The following is a 23,179-nucleotide window of genomic DNA, read 5'->3' as shown; positions in this document are numbered from 1 at the left end:
CTGCTCTCCATTTGCCATTACCATGGTAACCCACCAGCAAAAAAAAAAAAATCTGACAGGCATGTCTGATTTTCATGTTGGATGCCGCCAGGCATTGGGAAAGAGGAAAATAGTGGGGGGGGGGGGGACAAAACAAAAACTAAGAGGAAACAGCCTAATGGTCCTGACAATGTGATAATGTCCAGCAGATGTAAAAAGAAAAGGAGCGGAAGAGAACTGGGGCACTTAAGAGGCTCATTTGCAAGGCACCGGATGTCACCTTGGTGGCTGAGAGGAGCAGACAGGCTCTTCTGAAGCCCATTAGCATCCAGCTGCTCCCAGCCCAAATGAGCACCTGTCGGCTGATCACAGATCAGCCACGGTCGAGAAAAACAACAATAATAACAGTGCCTAGAGGGAAGCGGAGACGGGGAAAGGGTATGGAGCTGAGAGGGGATGGGCATCCAGAATTTGACAGGATTCAAATATCCAACAGGCAGATTAGTTCAAGGTCAGGTCTATTGAGGACAGACCAGAATCATTACGGGTATTTTAGCAGAAACCATATCTGGGCAAAAATCTGCTTATGCACACCATATAATTTCTGTGCTCCCCAATATCTTTGCCACCTGTTCCCATGATACCTCAGTCCTTTTTTGACTTTACCTCTTCGTCCACTCTTCATGTCTCCTACCCTTGGATCCTCTATTCTTCTCTTCCTCTAAACCCTCCCCACTACTCTACCTTTCTCATCTCAATCTTTCATATCTGTCCCGATTCTCTCTATGTTCACGGAGCAGTACTCCCCAAAGGTTATTTAAATTGCTTCATCATTTCAATGGCAGGTTTTTGTTTACGCTGCGGGTCAAGCAGAGCAATTAATTGTGAGTAATTTAATCAAGGTGACGGGTAGCTGGCTCTGATCTGATGTTAGAGGAGCAGAGACACAGATGCTAGCAATCCCTCTGTCTGTGCAGCTGTCTGGATGGTTTAACAAGTGGACGCAAGTGCCTCAACGTAAAGACCAGACTGTACCCACCCCATCTTAACAGGGGGTAGGTAGCATGGTGTTTGAAGGAGTGCTGGAGGCTCTTGAACTTAGCCAAGGAGGGCAACTGTTGTTTGCATCATTTACAAATTAGAAGAAGTTTAGGATTTTATGATATTTCATTTTAAACACAATTGGCTCTATCTTTGTGGAACTGGGTGCAAGTGCAATTGCAGTTACACTAAAACATATCCAATGTATTTTTTGGTAATTGATGACCAGGCACGCAATCCTGGAAGAGGCAGCGGGAGGGGGGGGGGGGTAGGAGTGTGGAGGTGATAGTTGGAACTTTGAATCTTGGCACTATGACTGGTAAATGGAGAGAGGTGGCTGACATGAGGGAGAGAAGGAATGCAAAGATATACTGGTGTGCAAGAGACCAGGTGGAAGGGGAGTAAGGCCAGGAGCATCCAAGTCCTCTACCATGGTGTGGATGGGAAGAGAAATAAGGTGAGGGTAATTCTGAAGAAAGAGTATGTCAAGAGTGTATTGGAGGTGAAGACAGTGTCGGGCAGAGTGATGAATATGAAGCTGGAAATCAAAGAAGTGATGATGAATGTTAACAGCACATATGCTCCACAAGTTGGGTGTGAGATGGAAGAGAAAGAAGAATTCTGGAGTGAGATGGATGAAGTGGTGGGGAGTGTACCCAAGGAGGAGAGAGTGGTAATTGAAGCGGACTTCAAAGGACATGTTGGTGAAGGGAATGGAGGTGATGAGGAGGTATGGTGTCAAGGAGAGGAATGTGGAAGGACAGATGGTGCTGGATTTTGTGAAAAGGATGGAAATTATTGTGGTGAATATCATTTCAATAAAAGGGAGGAATACAGGGTGATGTATAAGAGTAGAGGAAAGTGCACACAAGTGGACTATATCTGATGCAGGAGCTGTGGTCTGAAAGGCATTGGAGACTACAAGGTGGTGACAGGGAAGAATATAACTAGGCAGCATCAGATAATGGTCTTTAGGATGATTTTGGGGACCAAGAAGAGGAAGAGAGTGAAGGCAGAGTGAAGGATCAAATGGCAGAAGTTGAAGAAGGAAGACTGTTGTGTGGAGTTCAGGGAGGAGTTAAGACAGGCACTGGGTGGTAGTTAAGAGTTATGAGATGGCTGGGCAACCACTGCAGAAATAGTGAGGGAGACAGCTAGGAAGGCACTTGGTGTGTCATCTGGACAGAGAAAGGAGGACAATGAGACTAGTTGATGGAATGAGGAAGTACAGAAAAATATACTGAGGAGGAGGTTGGTGAAGAATAACTAGGAAAGTCAGAGAGATGAAGAAAGTAGACAGGAGTATGAGGAGATGCGGCTAAGGTGAAGAGAGAGGTGACTAAGGCAAAGGTAAAGGGTATGGTAAGTTGTATTAGAGGTTGGACACTATGGAAGGAGAAAAAGACTTGTATTGATTGGCTAGACAGTGGAAGCAAGCTGGGAAGGATGTGCACCAGGTAAGAGTGATGAAGGATAGAAATGAAAGGTGCTGAAAAGTGAGGAGAAAGTATTGAGAAGGTGGAAGGAGTACTTTGAGGGGCTGATGAAAGAAGAACATGAGAGATAAGGTTGGATGATGTGGGGATAGTGAATCAGGAATTGCAGTGGGTTAGAAAGGATTAAGTGAGGACAGCTATGAAGAGGATGAAGAGTGGAAAAGCGGTTGGTCCAGATGACATCCCTGTGGAGGCATGTGGGTGTTTAGGAGAGATGGCAGTGGGGTTTTTAACTAGATTGTTTAACACAATCTTGGAAAGTGAGAGGATGCCTGAGGAGTGGAGAAGAAGCATACTGGTACCGATTTACAGGAAGAAGGGTGATGTACAGAGCTGTAATAACTACAGAGGTATAAAGTTGATCAGTCACAGCATGAAGATATGGGAAAGAGTAGTGGAAGCTGTGTTAAGGGGAAAGGTAATGATTAGTGAGCAGCAGTATGGTTTCACGCCAGGAAGGAGCACCACAGATGCGATGTTTGCTTTGAGAATGTTGACTGAGAAGTATATACTTATATAAGTTGACCTCTCCATGTGTCAGGATGAGCTCAAACTATCACATCAAATTCAACAACCACATATGTACAATTTCTTATTAACTTATTAAGAACATTGCTTTCAGTTAGTTGTTATTGGTTTAATGGTTTATTTCAGTGGGATGAAATGCATAGGCTGAGAGCCATTAAAACACATTTCAACAGATGTTTCTGTATGTACTCGCCTATACTGCTGCACGAAGATAGTTCAATGCACCTGTGTCTGCACTAAACATGGTCTGAACCGTTGGAGACATAAGCCAAAATGGACATCAAAAATATAATACACCAGCAGATCTGCAATTACATGCGCCACCACACCCATCCCTGTGCAGGCTGGTTCTTTCCGGGGCATGAAATCATACAAAGGCAGGGGAAAGTCACCTTATGCCACAGCCTTTGTTTTTATCTCCACCGGCTCTGTGCCACCACCAAATTGGATCCTCATGAGTTGCTCTGGTAAATGAGGTGTTGTGAAGGAAATTAACACCATTCAAAACCTTGATATGGCTGGTTCTAATCATAGCGGAAGGACAAAAATTCATGTGAATCAATCTTTCAAACCAAACTGAAAAATAGTTCACTCAGTGTACCTGCGTTGCCAGAGTAGTCTCCAACAGTCAAAGGGTATCCGTCATCATCAGGATCCACTGAGAAGAGGCCCACTCCAAAGGTGCCATACTGGGCATATGCTGTGCTATTTTCAAAGTCTTCCAGGTCAATACGAAGCTCATAGTTCCCCTGGATGGACAGGGCATGGATTTGTTTCAGGCCTACAGAGACAGAAGGAGACAGAAATGTTGAGAACTAGGTCCAAAACTAGGTCCAAAACTAATTCTGACTCTTTTTGCTTCGACTGATCTGTGCAGTTCTCGATTGGTTAAGGTGGATTTTGATCGATGTTGAAGCTGCATTAAAAGACTGCGAGCGATTGTTAGCTTGGCATAAGATTTATTAGCCCCTGGGCATCACAGTGACAAGCAGCAGAACAGGCAAACGTGGGCTCTTGTAGCCCAGTGATGCAACACAATGGGCCACTGTGGGCAGTGGTAAGCACTGTTGCCTCACAGAAAGAGGGTACTGGGTTTGAAACCCAAGGCCGTCCCAGGTCCTTTCTGTACGGCGTTTGTGTTCTTTCTGCATCTGTGTGGGTTTCCGCTGGGTGCTCCGGTTTCCTCCCACTATCAAAGACATTTATGTTAGGATTATTACTCCTGCCTTCACCTCTGACAAAGGCAATTAAAAATGAACTGGAGTTGGCCCCCAGGTGCTACACTGCGGCTGCGGAGCCCCGTGTTGGTAGGCAACGGAATAGACCGCTATGCCACCCGGACGCCCCCACAAAGATAAGCCTTTTACACCAAAACACTCCCTGAAGCATCCATGGGTGGATGACAGAGACAATACCTGTTGAAAAAGTAAGCCTTCCAACTATTAATGAGAATGTAGGATCAGAGTTTCTCTTCATGGTGTTTTTGTGGTCACAAAACGTACTTAATTTGCAATGCAGATAGTGCTCGTGTGTGTTTTATAACTTAGACTTACTATTTCATTATATTTAGCACTCTCCAACACAGAAATATTGATAAACAAAATCCAATTATGTTCACACCAAAGTAATGCATTTGTGTACTTGTCATTGCCCTTCAGGTGAATTGTGCCGAGTAAAACTTTTGTTGTTGTTGTTGTTGTTGATTACCTCTGGAGACAGTTGTGACAGAAACTCAATAAAACAGACACCTTTGTAGCTCAGTTCTAAAGAGATAAAGTCCCAGCTTTCCTGAAAGCCAAATTTACTGCCATATTGACTTTTAGGTTGGTTTCAAGGGGAGCTGGCATTAACACGACCAAAAATAAATAAACAAACAAATAAATAAATAATATTTTTGAGTCTCATATCTCTCCAGACGTGTAATGTTTTAAAAGTCAAAATTCATTTTCCCCAAATCCTATCTACATGAGCCCGGTCCTCCAGCAGATCAGCAAGCAATCCCACAGCTATTTACAGCATCTCACACGGAGACACAAACCAAACTACCAATGACAAAAGAGATGCCAGATGTGAAACACAGATACATGCTGACAGTTCCCTCTTTGCCTGACTCAGTCAGCTTAGATTCACGCTTGTCATCACTAGTTCAGATACCGCAAATGAACGTATAATTAAGTTTCGCTACCCTTTAGAGAGAAAGAGTTAATGACTGAAGAGCGTGAGAGACAGAAAGTGCCAGAGGAAACATTGGTTTCCATCCCTCCTTCCACATATCCTTGCCCCCTCCTGTTCCCTGTTTTTCCCTGCTGGGCTCCGCTGATAGCACTTCCAGGGAAAGATCTCCTCTCCCGGGTTGATCAAAGATGCAAGATGAAGAGAGTGACAGGCAGAGAGGAGCAGGAGGAGCTCATCCTGGGAACAAAGTCAGAGCTAGGCTTCATCACAAAATACAAGGCAGGAAGACAAACAGAAGTGAACTCAGCCCTGAGTCTCAGCTATAGAGCCAGCCTCAATGCCTTGAAATTCACTCCGCACAGCTGGAACTTTTACTTGACTTAAAAAAAAATCCTCACTGGTTTATTTATTTCTTTATAGGTTTTATTATTATTATTATTATTTTATCATTTATTGTTTTATTATGAACGGTTTTTTGTGATTAAGCGATTTACTTTGAGTCATGTGCTATTTACTATATCAAGGGAGCAGTATCCTTGCACCTGTATAATGAAATATTTATTTATGACCACACATTAAGATTGGACAAGAGACATTCTATGAGTTCTTACAATCAGAATATAGTGCTGGTACCTTACAACTTCACTCCACCTTGCTCACAATCAATTAAGCTAGCTAATAGAGACAAATACATCATAAAGTATCTTGTTACAAAGTACAAATACTTGCTCATCAAATGTATCAAAATAAAATACAAAATACTGCTTTGATATAATGTATTTAGTTTAAATACAAGTGATTGGTGCTGTGCCCTCACAGCCTCCCAATGGAAACTGTAAAACTTGCTATGGTGACCCCTGAGAAACAGGGAATAAGCTGAAAGAATAAGTTTTAGTTGTTTTTCAGCACAACTAATTTCTTCATCAGTTCAGCTGTTAATTATCTTCTGTGAGGGTGATAAACCATGCCGGCAAAGGAGAAGAGGTTCTCAGTAGGTGCCGATGATGGCAAAGTGGTGTTGAATCTCACGAAGAGTAGCTCGATCAGTGGATATGAATCCAGCGAGGAAAGGTCCTTTCTGGGGTCCTCCGGAAAGTGAATGGTCTCCAACTGCTTTACCGTGGCTGGGCAACATCTCTCTGCCCAACTGGCTCTCAATTCCTGTTGTTGGGATTGGAAACTGTAGAGGAAAACGGGGAAACAAGGCTGTTATGACTTTACATTAAAATCAAGGATTTTTAATGACACAAAAATATTTAAAAATGTGACACGAAACTAGCTAATCATTTATTTTTTAATTCATGAAAATTAAATTTGGATGACTGATTCAAGAAATTGCAGTTTAACCTTAAGACACGGAAGTGAGAGTAGTTTACCTGTCCCCTGGTCAGAGAAGATGAAGAAATTGTCTTCATTCTCTTCAGCGGTGTTTGATGAGGCAGTCTCAATTTCTGACATAAGACCAAGCTCTTCAGCTGAGTGCAGAAACAGGTGATGCATCCTGTTCTTCTCTGCAGCTGGACTGAGAGGCAACCACCTCATCTTGAAAAACGGTTGGGTTGCAGTAAGCAGGATGGTCTTACCATGAAGGCGGTCAATTGCAATGGCAATGGGCTTGAGGACTCTGCAGTATTTCTCAAGGAAATCAAGCCCTACCTATTTCAATGGTGGGAGTTGCAATGCAGGCACGATCTCAGGAAGCTTCTCCCGAAGAATTGTCAGCTGACTCAAAGGCACGGAGCGAATCTGTAGTTGCTGGTTGGTCAAGTCATTGAGTATTTCTGCATATTTTGGTCTGTCAGAATCATTCCATAGGGCTGAACACTTTGCCATGGATGAATGATTCAGCCTAGAGAAAGTTTATCTGTCTTTAATTGCACATTTGGCATAATTAGTTAAAACCAAACAGTGTGTGAGTGGAAGACCTGACGTGAGGTAGAAGAATGATAGCACACTCTGACACTTCTTCTCTCTCTGGATCTGTTATTACAAATGAAAGATCCTGTTCCTGCTCATCTGTCTCATCATTTTCCTCTGAAACAATTGTGATAACGAACTTTCAAAACACTTTTGAGAGGTTTGACACATTGTCAGTTACAGTAGACACAAAAGTGTCAGTTGTGAGTCCATATTATCAGTGGATTTCCTCCTGTAGTTCCGCAATGCGACTGTAGGTATGTGCACTGGGAAAATGTCTGCAAGCAAGAGCAGTCGATTCACGTTCTAGCGTGTCTGTTTAAAGCCAACATACAACTTTTTTTTAGTTGACCAGATATCTGCAGTGGTGCAAACATGTATATACTTAAGTCTCTCCTTCAAATTTGTTGTTTTATTATTAGTCTTCATAGATTGTTCTCCCATGTGTCCTCTTGGACATAACTTCAGCACCTTGGTAAAGTCCCTGTACCAAGTCTACAAATTCTTTATACTCAACAGTAGCCAACGGGTACATGTTCTTAGTGACAAAGGATGTGACGAGAGTCCATTTTATTTCGCGTTACTGGACCCTGTTCAAAGAGAGTAGTTTGTTTGTATGAGATCATGATTTGCTTTTCCCCCTGGCAAATTATTTTTTGTGGTCTTTTTGTGGTCAAAGTCCAAGCTGGCTGGATGAGCAACATTCCAATTTCTTTCTTTGTTTAGGTTAATGCTGTAGACAATTATGAAAATGTTTTAGAGAAGCAGTAACATGCTCGAACTTGTGATATATGAACTTCGAGTATGTTATCACTATATAATCTCATGCGCCGAGCTATACGAATTACTACCTGCGGCTGAAGTGCCAATATTGCGGCGTGACACGGTGGCCCAGTGGTTAGCACGGTGGCCTCACAGCAAGAAGTTCCTGGGTTCGAACCCTGGGGTTGTCGAACCTTGGGGGTCATTCCAGATCGTCCTTGGTGTGGAGTTCGTTGCCAATGTTGACGAAAATAACATCGAAATAGAAACAATAAAATCATTAATGACGGCACAGTAGCCCAGTGGTTGACACTGTTGCCTCACAGCAAGAAGATCCTGGGTTCGAACCCCAGGCTGTCCCAGGTCCTTTCTGTGTGGAGTTTGCATGTTCTCCCCGTGTCTGCGGTGGGTTTTCTCCGGGTACTCCGGTCTCCCCCACCATCAAAAAGACATGCATGATAGGGTTAATACTCCTGTCTGTGCCCCTAACCAAGGCAAGGCAAGATGAACTGGAGTTGGTTCCCGGGTGCTGCACGGCGGCTGCCCACTGCTCCTAGCTACACAGCTGAGATGGGTAAAATGCAGAGAGGGATTTCCCCACGGGGATTAATATAGTATATCAAATTCAAAACAATAATAATAATAATAAAAAAAATCAATATTGGCACTGCAGTACAGCACTCCATCCTTTATGTTATTGCTTAATTATTCCACTTCTAACAGCCGATTTCATCAATAGCTCATCTTGACCACTGTCATTATGTGTGTGTGTCAACAGTATTCATTAAATATTCGCACAGCCTGATTCACACAACGCACAAAGGGAGATGAAGCAATAATGAAGCATTAGCTTATGTGATGCTAAGGCACATCTTACAGCACACACTGTCTTTTCTAACTGCATAATGAATGGCAGCTTAAATACATTAAGATATTTGAGCAAAAATAATTACATATTCAAAAAGCAGCAGGCCAGCTAGCTGTTTACCAACGTAGTTACTTAATATGTTGTAATCTATTATATCACTGTTGTTTGTGGTGTTACAAAGTATCAATTTACAAGTGTTACCAGCTAAGCTAATTTATGTGCTAGCAAGATGTTTTCTCTTCATGTCACGAGGGGGCCAATAATTGAGGATCAAAATGCAGACAAGTAACAGGTGAAACGAAAGGTTCAATGGCAGGACACAGAAGGACGCATGACAGTTACATGACGGTACGCTCTGACAACAAACAAACCAAACAGCCGAACTTAAACACAGAGAAACTTAGCTGAATGATCAACAACAGCTGTGGGACAAACAGGTAACTGAGGGAAAGTGGACAGGACTCAGCACCGGGGTGCTGTCAGCAGTGCTAAACAGCAGATGCAGGAAACGGGGCTGGAGTGGCTGGAACCGGGAGTTGCCATGACAGTTTATTGCTCAGGATGTGACATTGTTATTTGGTCGCATAGCAACAAGCCAATTGTGGTGGACCACTTTTTTTTGTTGTTGTAAAATACATTTCAATAAAAAATAAAAAATTTGCTTGAAAAAAATACTTTTTTTTAAATGTACCCTGTAAAAATGTTGTATAAAAAAGCCTATCTTGTGAATTTATATTAGCATCCCACGAGAAGACACACACACACACACAAAGGACTCGGAGCGAGAGAAAGCTGGTTTGCCTGCAATATGTTCGCTGCAAAATTTACTCTCTAGTCATGTTTTATGGGGAAAATTGTTTCATTATAGGGCCTAATTGTGTTATCCTGACTTACTATATTACTTAAGTAGCAATATAAAAACAAATACCGCTCTGTGTTGACTGGAAAAAAAAAACAAAACTCAACATTTTGCTCTTCATTGTGGAACAATCCCATGTTATAAAGAATGGGGGAGAAACCCAAATGAGAGCACACAGCCTAATCTAGATCTGGATTATGTGTCGTTGTGCTTTGCACTGTTTTAACTATCAAAAGAAGCAAATCCAATTACAGCAAATAATAGTGGCTAACACTGGCTATTTCATGATAATGTTGGTCAATGGACCATCAGCAGTTAAATGTATATTATGAACAGAGAGGTTTGCACGCTTGAAGGGTGACTAAAAGATGCGAAGTGTGTTGAAATTACTTTTTGCACTGGTACTCTAATGCCATATTAGTCATCAGAGTACCCAGCTTGCAACGTGTGTGTGTTAACTTCAACGTCTGCAATGCACGTGTCAATGGAATGAGGAGGTGGGAGCCTCCTCTCCAAGCCACCGCACCAACATTCTGATGTAAGAGTAGAGACTTATAAAGTAAACATCGCAGCCTTCCATATTTCTGAACATCTTTGAAGGTAATGTCCCCCCCCCTTTTTTTTTCTCTCCCCAATTGTACTCAACCAGCCACCCCACTCCCGGTCGCTGCTCCACCCCCTCTGCCGATCCGGGGAGGGCTGCAGACTACCACACGCCTCCTCCGATACATGTGGAGTCACCAGCCGCTTCTTTTCACCTGACAGTGAGGAGTTTCGCCAGGGGAACGTAGCGCGTGGGAGGATCATTCTACTCCCCCCAGCCCCCCCAGGCGTCCCGACCGACCAGAGGAGGCACTAGTGCAGCAACGAGGACATATATACCCACATCCGGCTTCCCACACGCAGACACGCCCAATTCTGTCTGTAGGGACGCCCAATCAAGTCGGAGGTAGCACGGGGAGTCGATCCCCTTGTTGGTAAGCAACGGAATAGACCGCTATGCAACCTAGACGCCCGAAGGTAACGACTTCTGTCAACACTGTCAGTGGGGTCCAACATGTATCACATCTGCTCAATTGAAATTATAAATGTAAACAAATCAATGTGTTTGTTCCGCCTTGTTTTTTCTTCTTCAGAATTTGGAAAGGAAGGCGCGAGCTGGAATTGCTGGTTCAAGCGCTGCATCCCCGTCTCTATCAGATGATTCGCATTCAGCAACATGCAGGATGTGATGTAACAAAAGGAAAGGGCATGGAGGCGGGAAAGCTACAGGGAGGAAGATGTGTTTTTGTTATTAAGTGGGTTATTTTCTCAGTGCCCGTACAAATATAATGCACTCTCCCTTTCAAAGCGAACAAAACTCAAAATGACTACTCAGTTTGAGGTCTCTGATGAGTATTGCTCCGTGCCAGCCTGATCTGAAGCACAGGATCTAAAGCAGAGGAACAATTTGATGACAAATACAACTCGAACAGACCATCATTACTATTCAGACAGAGGCTTGTGGTCTGGGCCCAGGCACTTAAGTTGGATTAAATCTAACTCAATGGGAGTCTGATCCCTTTCCTCTCATTTACCGCGGATCTGGAGTTTTTTTTGAAGGGACAGACCAATCATTCAAGTTATCGGATGTTTTTTTTCAAGAACAATAACTCAGGTGTGGCATATGCAGTGTGCTTTCAAATGCATAACCAGAAACACAAAAAATGAAATAAAACATATCTTCCACATACATTCAGAAATGCCTTATTTGTAGAAATAGCTTTTTGTCACAGTCCTTTACTGAGCTAGCTGCAATTCACACCAACACCTCAGGGAGAAGAACCCAGGAGTGTTTTGACAAACTTCAAAATAAATACTTAGGATATTTCATTAAAAAAAACAACAAAAAAAAAAACAAGAAATACAGATGCAACACGACTCTATTTAAAACGCGTTGGCTTCAAACTACATTTACATAACTTTAATTCATGCTCTAATTAAAGCCCTGGAGAATTTTTTTTCCAGACTCCAACTTGGAATAATTAAAAAGTCAGACAATCACAACAACAACAACAACAACAACAACAACAACAACAGAGACTTTTTCTGTGGTTAAAAATTAAATGCTCAGGTGCAGTCGCCTGTTAATTAAATCGTATTGTTAGGTTATTTAAACTGGGTTCTCGTGCAAGGGAGAAATCTGGGGTATTTTGCTTTAGCATTAACATGCTGATTGGTCCATTGGGACGATCCTCTCCTCTATTCTCACTGATTTACCATTTAAAAAGAGATGAGCTGAGAATCAAACAACACCTATCCTCGAATGTGGCCTAGGTGAGCAATCAGACAGGGGATGAAAATATTAAAAAGATGTGCACTTCTTACGTTTCTCTCCGTTCCCTAAAGATGCAGTTGTGAGCCATGCTAGTACACGTCTGACAGTAAATATTCTCAGTTTGCCCGTGCAGTGTGCATATCCTAATCCCCTTCTGAAACATGGCTGCGGGACTATTTGGTTTGAAGGTAAGTGGGAAATAAAACAGTTTACTCTTACGTTGATGTGCTGACATCGTGCTTCTGTCTGCACTCACCGTAAAGAATTACGGCCACACTGCCTGTCTTTTAAAGTGCATAACATGACCAGAATCAAAGCCGAATTGTTATTTTCAAAATTCAAGATGGGTTTAGAAATAGCCGAGAGAACAATAGGCCGTGCCAACCAAAATAAAGGAGACATTTCACTGGCCTTGTGTGAAATCTAGGCTATCAAATCAACGTGTGAAAAAGTTAAGGATGCACATTCACCAGTCATCATGTATACTGAGCAACTGACCAGTGACTGTGCACATTCTCAGGCTACTGTTCCCTGGCTTACCAATATTATGGTGTTCCACTGCAAAGGGTGGTGTGTCAGGGATTTGAATTAGTCATTGGTTTGAAGGCGGGTATAATTTAGAGTGGCTCATCTGAACGAGGATCACCAGATGCCAGACATTAAATATGCTTGTGACTGTTCAAGATAGCACAACCTGAGCTGCAGACCACCAACGCCGGCCCCACCACTATGTGCAGCCAGCGTGTTGGTGACAGATGACAATAGGGTATTCCTCACCATGTTTGAATTTATGTAAAGTGGCAGTGTGTATATATGGCTAAACAAGGAAGTGACTGTGTGTCTCCATCTTTGCTCATGGTGGAGGTGCACTGGTTGGCTCACAATCTTTCTGGCATCCTCAAGGACTGACTGTAAACATCCGAAGAAGGCAACTCTTGAAAGGCTTGGCCTGACACCAAAGGGACATCAGTATAGGTTTCCTGGGGACTGGCTTTGAGGATGCCAGCAGTCCTTTTCCCTGTGCATATCAGCTCCTTGACTCTTGTAGGCAATGGCTTCAGCCTGGGTTCTCTACGCCAGAAGATTTGACTGAGCAGGTGGTGCTGGAGGAGTTTTTAATCAGCCTCCCAAAAGCAACAGCACTCTACCTGGGCTGCAGCTGCTGCCCTTGCTAACTGCCATCTGTCCCTTCAACCAATGATGAGAGGACTCCCAGAGCCCCCCCGAGAGGACTGCACGGTGACTGATGGACTCCCTCGCTGGCTCTCCAGAAGAGAAGACTCAACCATGGCCCATACTGGGTTCCCATCTGCAGCAAGCCAGTGGTTCAGTTTAAGTGGCTCCTTTTTCTCCCTTTCCCAAGCCTCACCTTACTGAACTTTTCCCTTTCTCCACTCAAGTAAGTATGGGACTACAGAGAGGGAGGTGTAGTCTCTGGGGTAGTACTTCAGCTGTAAGACTGATTAAACAAAAGCAACTTGGGCTAGTGCCCAGTTCAAATAGGGTGTGCATTGGTTTACTGGGCTGGCTGGCTATTTCAGATGCTTTATCCCTGCCTTTAGTGGGCTGACCCGGCCTCTGACTGATCTCAGCCAGAAAAGGTAAAGGAAGATCTGGTTCAGTGGATGGAGCAACGCCAGGTGGTATTTGAGAAGATGAAGAAGGTCACCTCGTATGCTTAATCCATCCCCAGCAGTATTATAAAGCTATGTCCCAACAGGTCTCCTCTTGCAGAAGGTTTTCCTGCTCATAGTGGTTGCAGTCATACACTTCTGCTGCCATGGTGAGAAAAAAAAATCCTTTATAGGGTAAATGAATGGGGGGCAGAGTAAAAAAGATAGATTGGGGAATCTTGGATTGACTATGTACCATAATCTTGGACAAGAGCAGCACAGTGGAGACTGACATTGTCCAAAATGATGATGATGCAGGAAGCCAGCTCTGGCCACCCCGGTTCCTTCATTGTTGTATAGCATGACTAAAGAACATGATCAACTAAGGTTGGCTGAATCTCATCAACTTCCTCTTTATCTTCCTTGTGCATTTCCTCTTATTTGCATTCTTCCTCTTCTTCCGTCTCCACTGATGGCATTCATTGCTCCAAAATATATTAACTCACCAGTGGACTTTATGTATTCATCCCAACGATCTAACTGGTGTTTGATTAATAGTTGTTTGTTTGTTTGTTCGTTTTTTTCCCCCTTGGCATTGAGGACTGTGTGTTGAATTAAGATGTAATGACTGGTGTTTTGTATATCTAATAGTAGTGCTCCTTGCAGAAACCGGCTTTATAAAGACAATTGTAGACAGCATTAATCAAATAAAGACCAAACAAATTTGCTATTTTTGTAAAACAGATAGTTGCATTGCATATTTTCACAGGTAATGTAAAGGTTTGAGATGGTTTGTTCACAGCAGCACTTTCAGCGTGGAAGCTGGTGGGGAAAAAAAAGAGGACTGGACTGTCTTGCAAACTGAATCTGTATTGATTGTCAGGCTTTAAAGAGTAACTGCACACAGTCGTTTGAGTGAAAAATGAAAATAAATGGCTACATTTCAATGAAAGTTACCAGTCCTGACATCACATATTTCTGAGTAAATGTTTTTCCTGCAATGCATCTGCCAACACTGCACCGCTGCTGTTTGATCTCTGCCATCAGCATGCTGTCCCCAATACTTGCATAATTTGCATTTGCAAAGTATGCAAGTATTTTTATCCACAGACACTTCATGCATGCAAAAAGAAGTATAACATGTTACTGCCCCACTAGTCACCGAGATAATATGATCACACACAACCATTTTTCAATTTCCTATTTCTGAGCATTCTTTAAAAATGAGAAGGGGCAGATCATAACTGATACTGGTGGGTGACCTTTACCAGAGACCCTCGGTGATCTGCCGAACCATGACGCCTTAAGGCTCTTTTATGGCCCCTTTAGGTACGAAAATAAATACGTCCACTTCAATCGATGTAACCGTCACTGTCCACATACTTCCATGCGTCCTTTACATCCTTTACATTAAGCAACATATCTACTAGAGGGCAGTTCAGAGTCAAAAGTTTCTAACTACAAACATGGGGATGGTGGAGGAGGTCGCTGTTTGTCCCTGTGCCCAGGCGAGGTCACATCTTAGATATGTTTAAACATTTCTCATCAGTTCGCAAAACTTCTCCTCAAGGACTTCTACCATTTTTGAAATGCTTTCATTATGTCTCGCTGGTCTCTAACTATTGGCTACACTGCCCCCCTGATTTCCGGTGGAAAACATGCAAAAATATGGACAAAATGGGAGGGGGGGGGCGTCCGGGGACTGTAGCGGTCTATCCTGTTGCCTACCAACACGGGGATCGCTAGTTCGAATCTCCGTGTTACTTAGTTAGTTGGGCGTCCCTACACACACAATGGGCCGTGTCTGGGGGTGGGAAGCCGGATGCGAGTATGTGCCCTGGTCGCTGCACTAGCGCCTCCTCTGGTCGGTCGGGGCACCTGTTCGGGGAGGAGGGGGGACTGGGGGGAATAGTGTGATCCTCCCACTCGCTACGTCCCCCTGGCGAAACTCCTCACTGTCAGGTGAAAAGAAGCAGCTGGTGACTCCATATGTATTGGAGGAGGCATGTGGTAGTCTGCAGCCCTCCCCGGATTGACAGAGGGGGTGGAGCAACGACCAGGACGGCTCGGAAGAGTGGGATGATTGGCCGGATATAACTGGGGAGAAAAAAGGGGAAAAATCCCCCACCCCCCCAAAAAAAAAAACAAATAAAAAACAAAAAAAAACGAAATGAATGTATGGACAGAAGGCTCTGTCCGTATTCTGTCACAGATGTGATAGTGCGACAGTTCTTCAGATGAGAGCAAGAGGAGGTTTCTGTAGTGTGGAGTTGCGTTTTGGAGGGCGGTCTTCAATGAATTCATCTACCATTATTAATGCTCTCGGTTGCTCTCTCTCTCTCTTTCTCTCTCTCTCACTCTCTCTCTCTCTCTCTCTCTCTCTCTCTCTCACTCTTTCTGTGTGTGTGCGTGCACGCGTGTGTGAAAGGGAAAGAGAGAGAGAGAGAGAGAGAGAGAGAGTGAGAGAGATGGAGGTGTTGGCCCGTTGAGATTTACTCGTGAATGTGTGTGTCTGTGTGTGTGTGTATGTGTGTGTGTGTGTGTGTGTGTGCCTTGCTCTGTTGCTATCTGTATAACATGGCTGCTCAGTCAACAAAGAATCGTCTTCTGGATGACGTACAAACGTGCTTCATGTGTGTGAGCTGTGTGTAGCTGGATACGGTGTCATGCTGCTTTGACATACTTCATGTCGGTGTTCAGGTTTGCTGTCTGTTGTAGTGTAACATGTTCTAAGTATTTTCTGCCCCCCCCCTCCCTGCCCGCCCATTTTAAGTTTTATGTACCCTATAGAAAAATAGCAAAACCAACAAAAATATCTGCCGAGATACAAGTGTTTAACTCATCTCTGAACTACTACTGCTACTACTACTACTGCTACTACTACTACTACTACTACTACTACTACTACTACTACTACTACTACTACTACTACTACTTTCGGCTGCTCCCGTTAGGGATCGCCACAGCAGATCCTCCGTTTCCATTTCTTCCTGTCCTCTGCATCTTCCTCTGTCATACCAGCCACCTGCATGTCCTCCCTCACCACATCCATAAACCTCCTCTTTGGCCTTCCTCTTCTCCTCTTCCCTGGCAGCTCCATATTCAGCATCCTTCTCCCAATATACCCAGCATCTCTCCTCCACACATGTCCAAGCCATCTCAATCTTGCCTCTCTTACTTTGTCTCCAAACCGCCCAACCTGAGCTGTCCCTCTAATATACTGGTTCCTAATCCTGTCCTTCTTCATCACTCCCAATGAAAGTCTTAGCATCTCGTCTCTGAACTAATAGAAATAATAGTGCCTTGTTTCAGGACCATGGACAGGGCTGTTTGTTGTGCGGCGTCACAAGACTATTAGATTTGAACCTTCTGGCACGCTGTACACAGCAATGTGACAAAAAGAAAAAAGAAAAAAAAGAAGTATATATATATCCTCTGATCATACTCTTTATAGGGACGCTGATTACTTAATACAGACTGCAAGTTGGAGAACCATTTCCTGTGTATCCTTCCTAACTGTCCAGATGCAATAATTGATTTGACGCATCTTATTTGACACTTCCATGCTATGGCACACTACATGCAGGGGATTAGGTCATTTGCGGCAGCAGAGCAAGCAAACAAACAAACAAATAAATAAGGAAAAACCCGGGTCCCCCGTTGATGCTTCAAAATTGAGACGTTTGTAAAAGGAGCGTCAAGGGAGTTTGATGCACAGTCATGCTTTTGGTGTAAGTTCAACCAAAATTTTGAAATTCAAATTTGTGTACAGGGAGTCCGCGGGTTACGAACGCCCGATTTACGAACTGACCTCCGTGAAGCCTATTATTTGAAAAAATCCAGTTACACACAGTGGTTCGTACTAACGAACAGACGGACTACTTTGCGCGACACTCAGAACCCTGCGCGTGTTAGGCGGCTCGTCGGCCCGAGAGAGAACAGCGCCACGCTATTGTCGCCATTTTAAGCTGGATCGCGTAACACTGTTGTGCGCGTTGTGTTTTGACATACATTTTTTCATGTGTTTCCCCTCGTAATCATGGCTTAAACGCGTAAACCAGGTGCAAGTGATGGTGATGCATCGAAGAAAAGTAAAACGATCAGGATTGAAACGATAAAGCATTCAGAGAGAGGTGAAACATCCGTTTTTTCACCCACCCGGGGGAGGCGGGAAAGCGAGCCCCGCGCGTTTCTGGCATCAAACGGCCGGCCTCCGCCAGTCGTGACCCGCTCCCGGGACAGTGGCAGGAGGGGAGTTTGAAAAGTAAGGACGGTTTCTTTAAAGTTTTTTTTAAATTTTTTATAACTATACACATATTCTACTACTACTACGACGACGACTACTACTACTACTACTACTCAATTATAAATACTGTACTGTAGTTACATTTATTATTATTACTGAATTATTCTATTTGTGATTTTTTTTACCCCCCCTTTTCTCCACAATTGTACCTGGCCAATCACCCTGCTCTCTGAGCTGTCCCGGTCTCTGCTCCACCCCCTCTGCCGATCCGGGCAGAGCTGCAGACTACCACATGCCTCCTCCCATACATGTGTAGTTACCAGCCGCTTCTTTCCACCTGACAGTGAGGAGTTTCACCAGGGGGACGTAGCACATGGGGGGGGGGGTCTTGTTATTCCCCCCAGTTCCCCCACCCTGCTGAACAGGCGCCCCGGCTGACCAGAGGAGGCGCTAGTGAGCGACCAAGACACACACCCACGTCCAGCTTCTCACCCGCAGACATGGCCAATTGTGTCTGTAGTGATGCCTGAGGTAACACAGGGATTCGAACCGGGATCCCCATGTTGGTAGACAACAGAATAGACCACCATGCCACCCGGACGCCCATATTTATGATGTTTCAGTTAAAATATATGCTATATATTGAGAAGAACATTTGACTTATTGACGCTAGATGTGAACTGGTCGTAACTGTGCTGACGTACATACAAATTCGACTTAAGAACAGACTCAAAAACGGAACCTGTCCACAACCCGCGGACTTCCTGTTCTTTGGAACGTGCGCATCAGACACTCGTGTTTCTGCATTAAGAGTTCCTGAACCTATCTAGCTCAATGTCTTCTGGACGGGTTATGCTCCATATGACACAAGCTGACCAATAAAGGTCCATTTGGCCAGTGCCCCCTAGGAACAAAAGTGGCTAAATAATGCTCGTAATTTCAGCCTCTCATTTGGAAAAAAAAATCAATGTTTAATGATTTGGAATTTCATTCAGAAAAGGCCTGATTAAAAATCAGATCGATAGGACAAAATCTTTAAGCATTCGCTACGTACCATTAAATCCTCCATATCGTTACAGTCGCCTTTTATCAATTTTTGTTAACAACAGTTTCAGGATGGTTAACAAAATAAAGTTATTAATTAATCTAGAAAACACATCCATGGCATTAAAAAACAAAGGTTTCAGCACCTCGAGTTAGACTCTGCATGTTATCTTAATGCAATGTTAAACCATTTAGAGGATACAACACAAAAAGTACACTACTTCTAAGGAGACTGAAAATAGGATGTTTTAAAACGTGGACTACAACAGGAATACAGATGGGAGCAAACTGCTTCATTTCTTGGTAGCAAATTTTTTTTTTTTTTGAAAACCGACAAAGTAAGAATGATATATATAAGCAATTACCTTATTAAAACTGGGTCAGAGTAATCCATAACTCATTTCCAATGCTGTGAAATTTGTAGGCCAGGGGACAAATTTAGCTTGTTTAGGACCTAAAGAGAATCATTTGTCTTTTTTATTGTTAGCGAGGACATGTTTTTTAGTGCTGGAATGCAAAAAAAGAAGAAAAAAAAAAGAAAAAAAGGGGACAAAGATAACGCCCCCTTGACACTGGCTGAGTCACTACCGCCTGAGAATTAGTGCTCATCAAATGTAATTTAAAAGCTAATGAGACTGACATCAATGACTGGCGATTAAAAATGCAGAGGATCTCAACGGAGTGTTTCTGCCATGCCAGGAAAAGGTCCAAATATCAATGATTTAGTTTCTTCTGATTTTGGAAAGTATGTGGGAAAACACACCGGATGCTTTTAGGGGACGGGTTGTGGTCCCGTGACCACCGCCTCGGTATGGTACAGCGCTACAGGGCGTAAAGAAATAGAATAAAAAACACAGATCTCCAAACCCAACAGAGGAATGATTACAGCTCTCCTGCCGCCTGTGACATTTCTCTCCGTTAATTATTCATCATGCTTTTCTCCCTCTATGTCTGCGGGGCAGATCCTCTACGGTTCCTGCTGAAAAATGGGAAAAAAAAGAGAAACAGTATTTCATGCCCCCCCCCCCCTCCAACCTCCACCTCTCTTTTCCTTTCCCCTGTTTTAACACCACTCGGTCTCCTCCTAGTTTGCCTTTCTTCCTCTCCTATCTCCCGTCGCCTTCATCTTGCTCCACATTAGAGCCGCGTTGTGCTACACTGCCAGGGATTACAGGCGGGGAAGAGCTGATCTGAGGAAGGTGTGCATCGTCGCCATACAACGAGAGGAGAGCAGTTCCGGGGCCCCCGTGCTACCGGAGCAGGGAGGTTGGTGGAGGTGGAGGTGGGGGTGGGGGTGGGGTGGGGGGATGTCTTTGAACACACGTCTGCTGAAAGGCTTGCTCTCGCTGCCTCTTGGAGAACAGAGAGGCGTCTCTCTCACTGTCATCAAAGGAGAAACCCATCACGGGAGAACACAGGCGCACTCCCTTGTTTGCTGTTCCCCCCGGAGCCATGTGACATTTGGTTGATGTGGGGGGGGGGGAATGATGAGATATTTAAGGTTAATTGTCACACCCTTGACATGTTTGTGCCTCTTGTCGAGTCAAGTTTATTTGTACAGCCCAAATTCACAAGGTAGTCCCGGAAGTATATGACACCCTCTATCACTGGATCCTAATGAGGAAAACATCCATCCGTTATCCAAGCTGCTTATCTCAACTGGGGGCGCGGGATGCTGGAGCCTATCCCAGCAGTCATTGGGCGGCAGGCGGGGCAGACACCCTGGACAGGCTGCCAGTCCCTCACAGGGCCGACACATTTACCCTTAGGGACAACTTAGTACGGCCGAGTCACCTGACCTACATGTCTTTGGACGGTGGGAGGAAACCGGAGCACCCGGAGGAAACCCACGCAAACACGGGGAGAACATGCAAACCCCACACAAGAGGACGACCTGGGATGACCCCCAAGGTTGGACAACCCCGGTGCTCGAACCCAGGACCTTCTTGCTGTGAGGCGACCGCGCTAACCCCTGCGCCACCGTGCCGCCCTAATGAGAAAAAACCCACAAGTAAAAGCTTATCAGGGGAAAAAAAGGGAGAAAACTCAGGAGGAGCAAAAGAGGAGGGATCCCTCTTGGACAGACGTGCAATAGCTGTCAAATGCACAAAATATACAAAAATAACAGAATTATAATGTAACATCATAGATTACACAGAGCAAGGCAATGTAGTATATAGACACTTAACGCATAACATTTAGCACATTTTAACGTGCTGGGTAATAAACTTGTAAAGAGAGTGCAAGGCAAATTTAGTGAATCCGTGTCGATGCAAGACAACGCCAGGAACCCCACAGATGAACCCAAGAGCCGGCGGGACCCCAAGACAACAAAACTGGCTCTGCTCAGTGGGTCCCCGCAGAGAGAATAGACTTTACATGAACACAAGAGGCGAGGCGGATGTGACCAAGGGAAAACAGTACGCAGCCCAAACAGGCCCTGAAGTCATCAGATGGTCGAGAGAGAGAGGAGAGAGAGAGAGAGAGAGAGAGAGAGAGAGAGAGAGAGAGAGAGAGAGAGAGAGAGAGAGAGAGAGAGAGAGAGAGAGAGAGAGAGAGAGAGAGAGAGATGATCCATGGCCATTAGAGTCCACAGAGGAAGAAAAATTGTCCTGTAGTGCGAGAAAGAGGGGGCCAGAGAGAGGCAGAGGGAGAGAGAGGGGGGGGGGGGGGGAGAGGAAGACAGCGAGGGAGAGTGAGAGAGAGCGAGAAAGAGAGAGATGATCCATGGCCATCAGAGAGTCCATAGAGGAAGAAAAATTGTCCTGTAGAGCGAGAAAGAGGGGGCCAGAGAGAGGCAGAGGGCGAGAGAGAGATAAAAGAGGGAGAGAGCAAGAGAGAGAGAGAGGGAGGGAGAGAGAGAGAGAGGGAGGGAGAGAGAGAGAGAGAGAGGAGGAAAGGCACACTTCACAACTTCTGCCTATTCAACAGACAGTTTGCTCGGCCCACTCAAGTCACTCGTTCATTCATATGGATGAGTGCGGTGTGTCTTTGGCCACGTGTGTAACAACAAAACAGAAAAACAATGGCAAGAGAAGAGAGTTTTCTTCTCTTTAGTAGATACAAAAATGTAAGAGCCTATTAAAATCAGTCAGACTGTCTTCAATTGTCTCCGTTGTGCATAGCTCAAATCATAAATAAAGCATAACATGCAAACTTCACTCGTGGGATCTAGTAGCTTTCAAAGTGAAAGCTTACATGTATTTAGAGCAGTGGTTCCCAAACTTTAAATAGTCATGTACCCTCTGAGACACTCTACATCCGACTGAGACACTCTACATCTGACTGAGACACTCTACATCTGACTGAGACACTCTACATCCGACTGAGACAATCTACATCTGATTGAGACACTCTACATCTGACTGAGACACTCTACATCCGACGGAGACACTCTACATCTGAATGAGACAATCTACATCCATCTGAGACACTCTGCATCCAACTGAGAAGCTCTAAATCCGACTGAGATACCCTACATCCGACTGAGACACTCTACATCCGACTGAGACCTTTCTACATCCGACTGAGACACTCCACATCCGACTGAGACACGCTACATCCGACTGAGATACCCTACATCCGACTGAGACACTCTACATCCGACTGAGACACTCCACATCTGACTGAGACACTCTACATCCGACGGAGACACTACATCCAACTGAGAAGCTCTACATCCGACTGAGACATTCTACATCCGACGGAGACACTCTACATCTGACTGAGACACTCTGCATCCGACTGAGACAATCTACGTCTTACGGAGACACTCTACATCCGACTGGGACACACTGCATCTGACTGAGACACTCTACATCCATCTGAGACACTCTGCATCCAACTGAGAAGCTCTACATCCGACTGAGATACCCTACATCCGACTGAGACACTCTACATCCGACTGAGACCTTTCTACATCCGACTGAGACACTCTACATCCGACTGAGACACTACATCCGATGGAGACACTACATCCAACTGAGAAGCTCTACATCCGACTGAGACACTCTACATCCGACGGAGACACTCTGCATCCGACTGAGACAATCTACATCTGACGGAGACACTCTACATCCGACTGGGACACACTGCATCCGACTGAGACACTCTACATCCGACTGAGACACTCTACATCTGACTGAGACACTCTACATCTGACTGAGACACTCTACATCCGACTGAGACACTCTACATCCGACTGAGACACTCTACATCTGACTGAGACACTCTACATCTGACGGAGACACTCTACATCCGACTGGGACACACTGCATCCGACTGAGACACTCTACATCCGACTGAGACACTCTACATCTGACTGAGACAATCTA

The 23,179-nt window shown here is 44.5% G+C and overlaps 1 protein-coding gene across 3 annotated transcripts in view; it reads right to left on the bottom strand.

The window, feature by feature from the left end:
* fibcd1b (fibrinogen C domain containing 1b) overlaps window positions 1–23,179 on the bottom strand; it is a 202,346-nt gene that overhangs the window by 2,495 nt on the left and 176,672 nt on the right. For all 3 annotated transcript variants that reach the window (XM_056290759.1, XM_056290760.1, XM_056290761.1), the window contains one exon: window positions 3,646–3,825. In XM_056290759.1, coding sequence (XP_056146734.1) covers window positions 3,646–3,825 — 180 coding nt within the window. The remainder of the gene's footprint in view (window positions 1–3,645; window positions 3,826–23,179) is intronic.

The sequence above is a fragment of the Lampris incognitus genome, chromosome 12 (genome assembly GCF_029633865.1).
Source record: "Lampris incognitus isolate fLamInc1 chromosome 12, fLamInc1.hap2, whole genome shotgun sequence".
In the NCBI taxonomy this organism is placed as follows: domain Eukaryota; kingdom Metazoa; phylum Chordata; class Actinopteri; order Lampriformes; family Lampridae; genus Lampris; species Lampris incognitus.
Note: the sequence above shows the minus strand (reverse complement) of the source record. Positions and strands in the feature narration are given on the sequence as shown.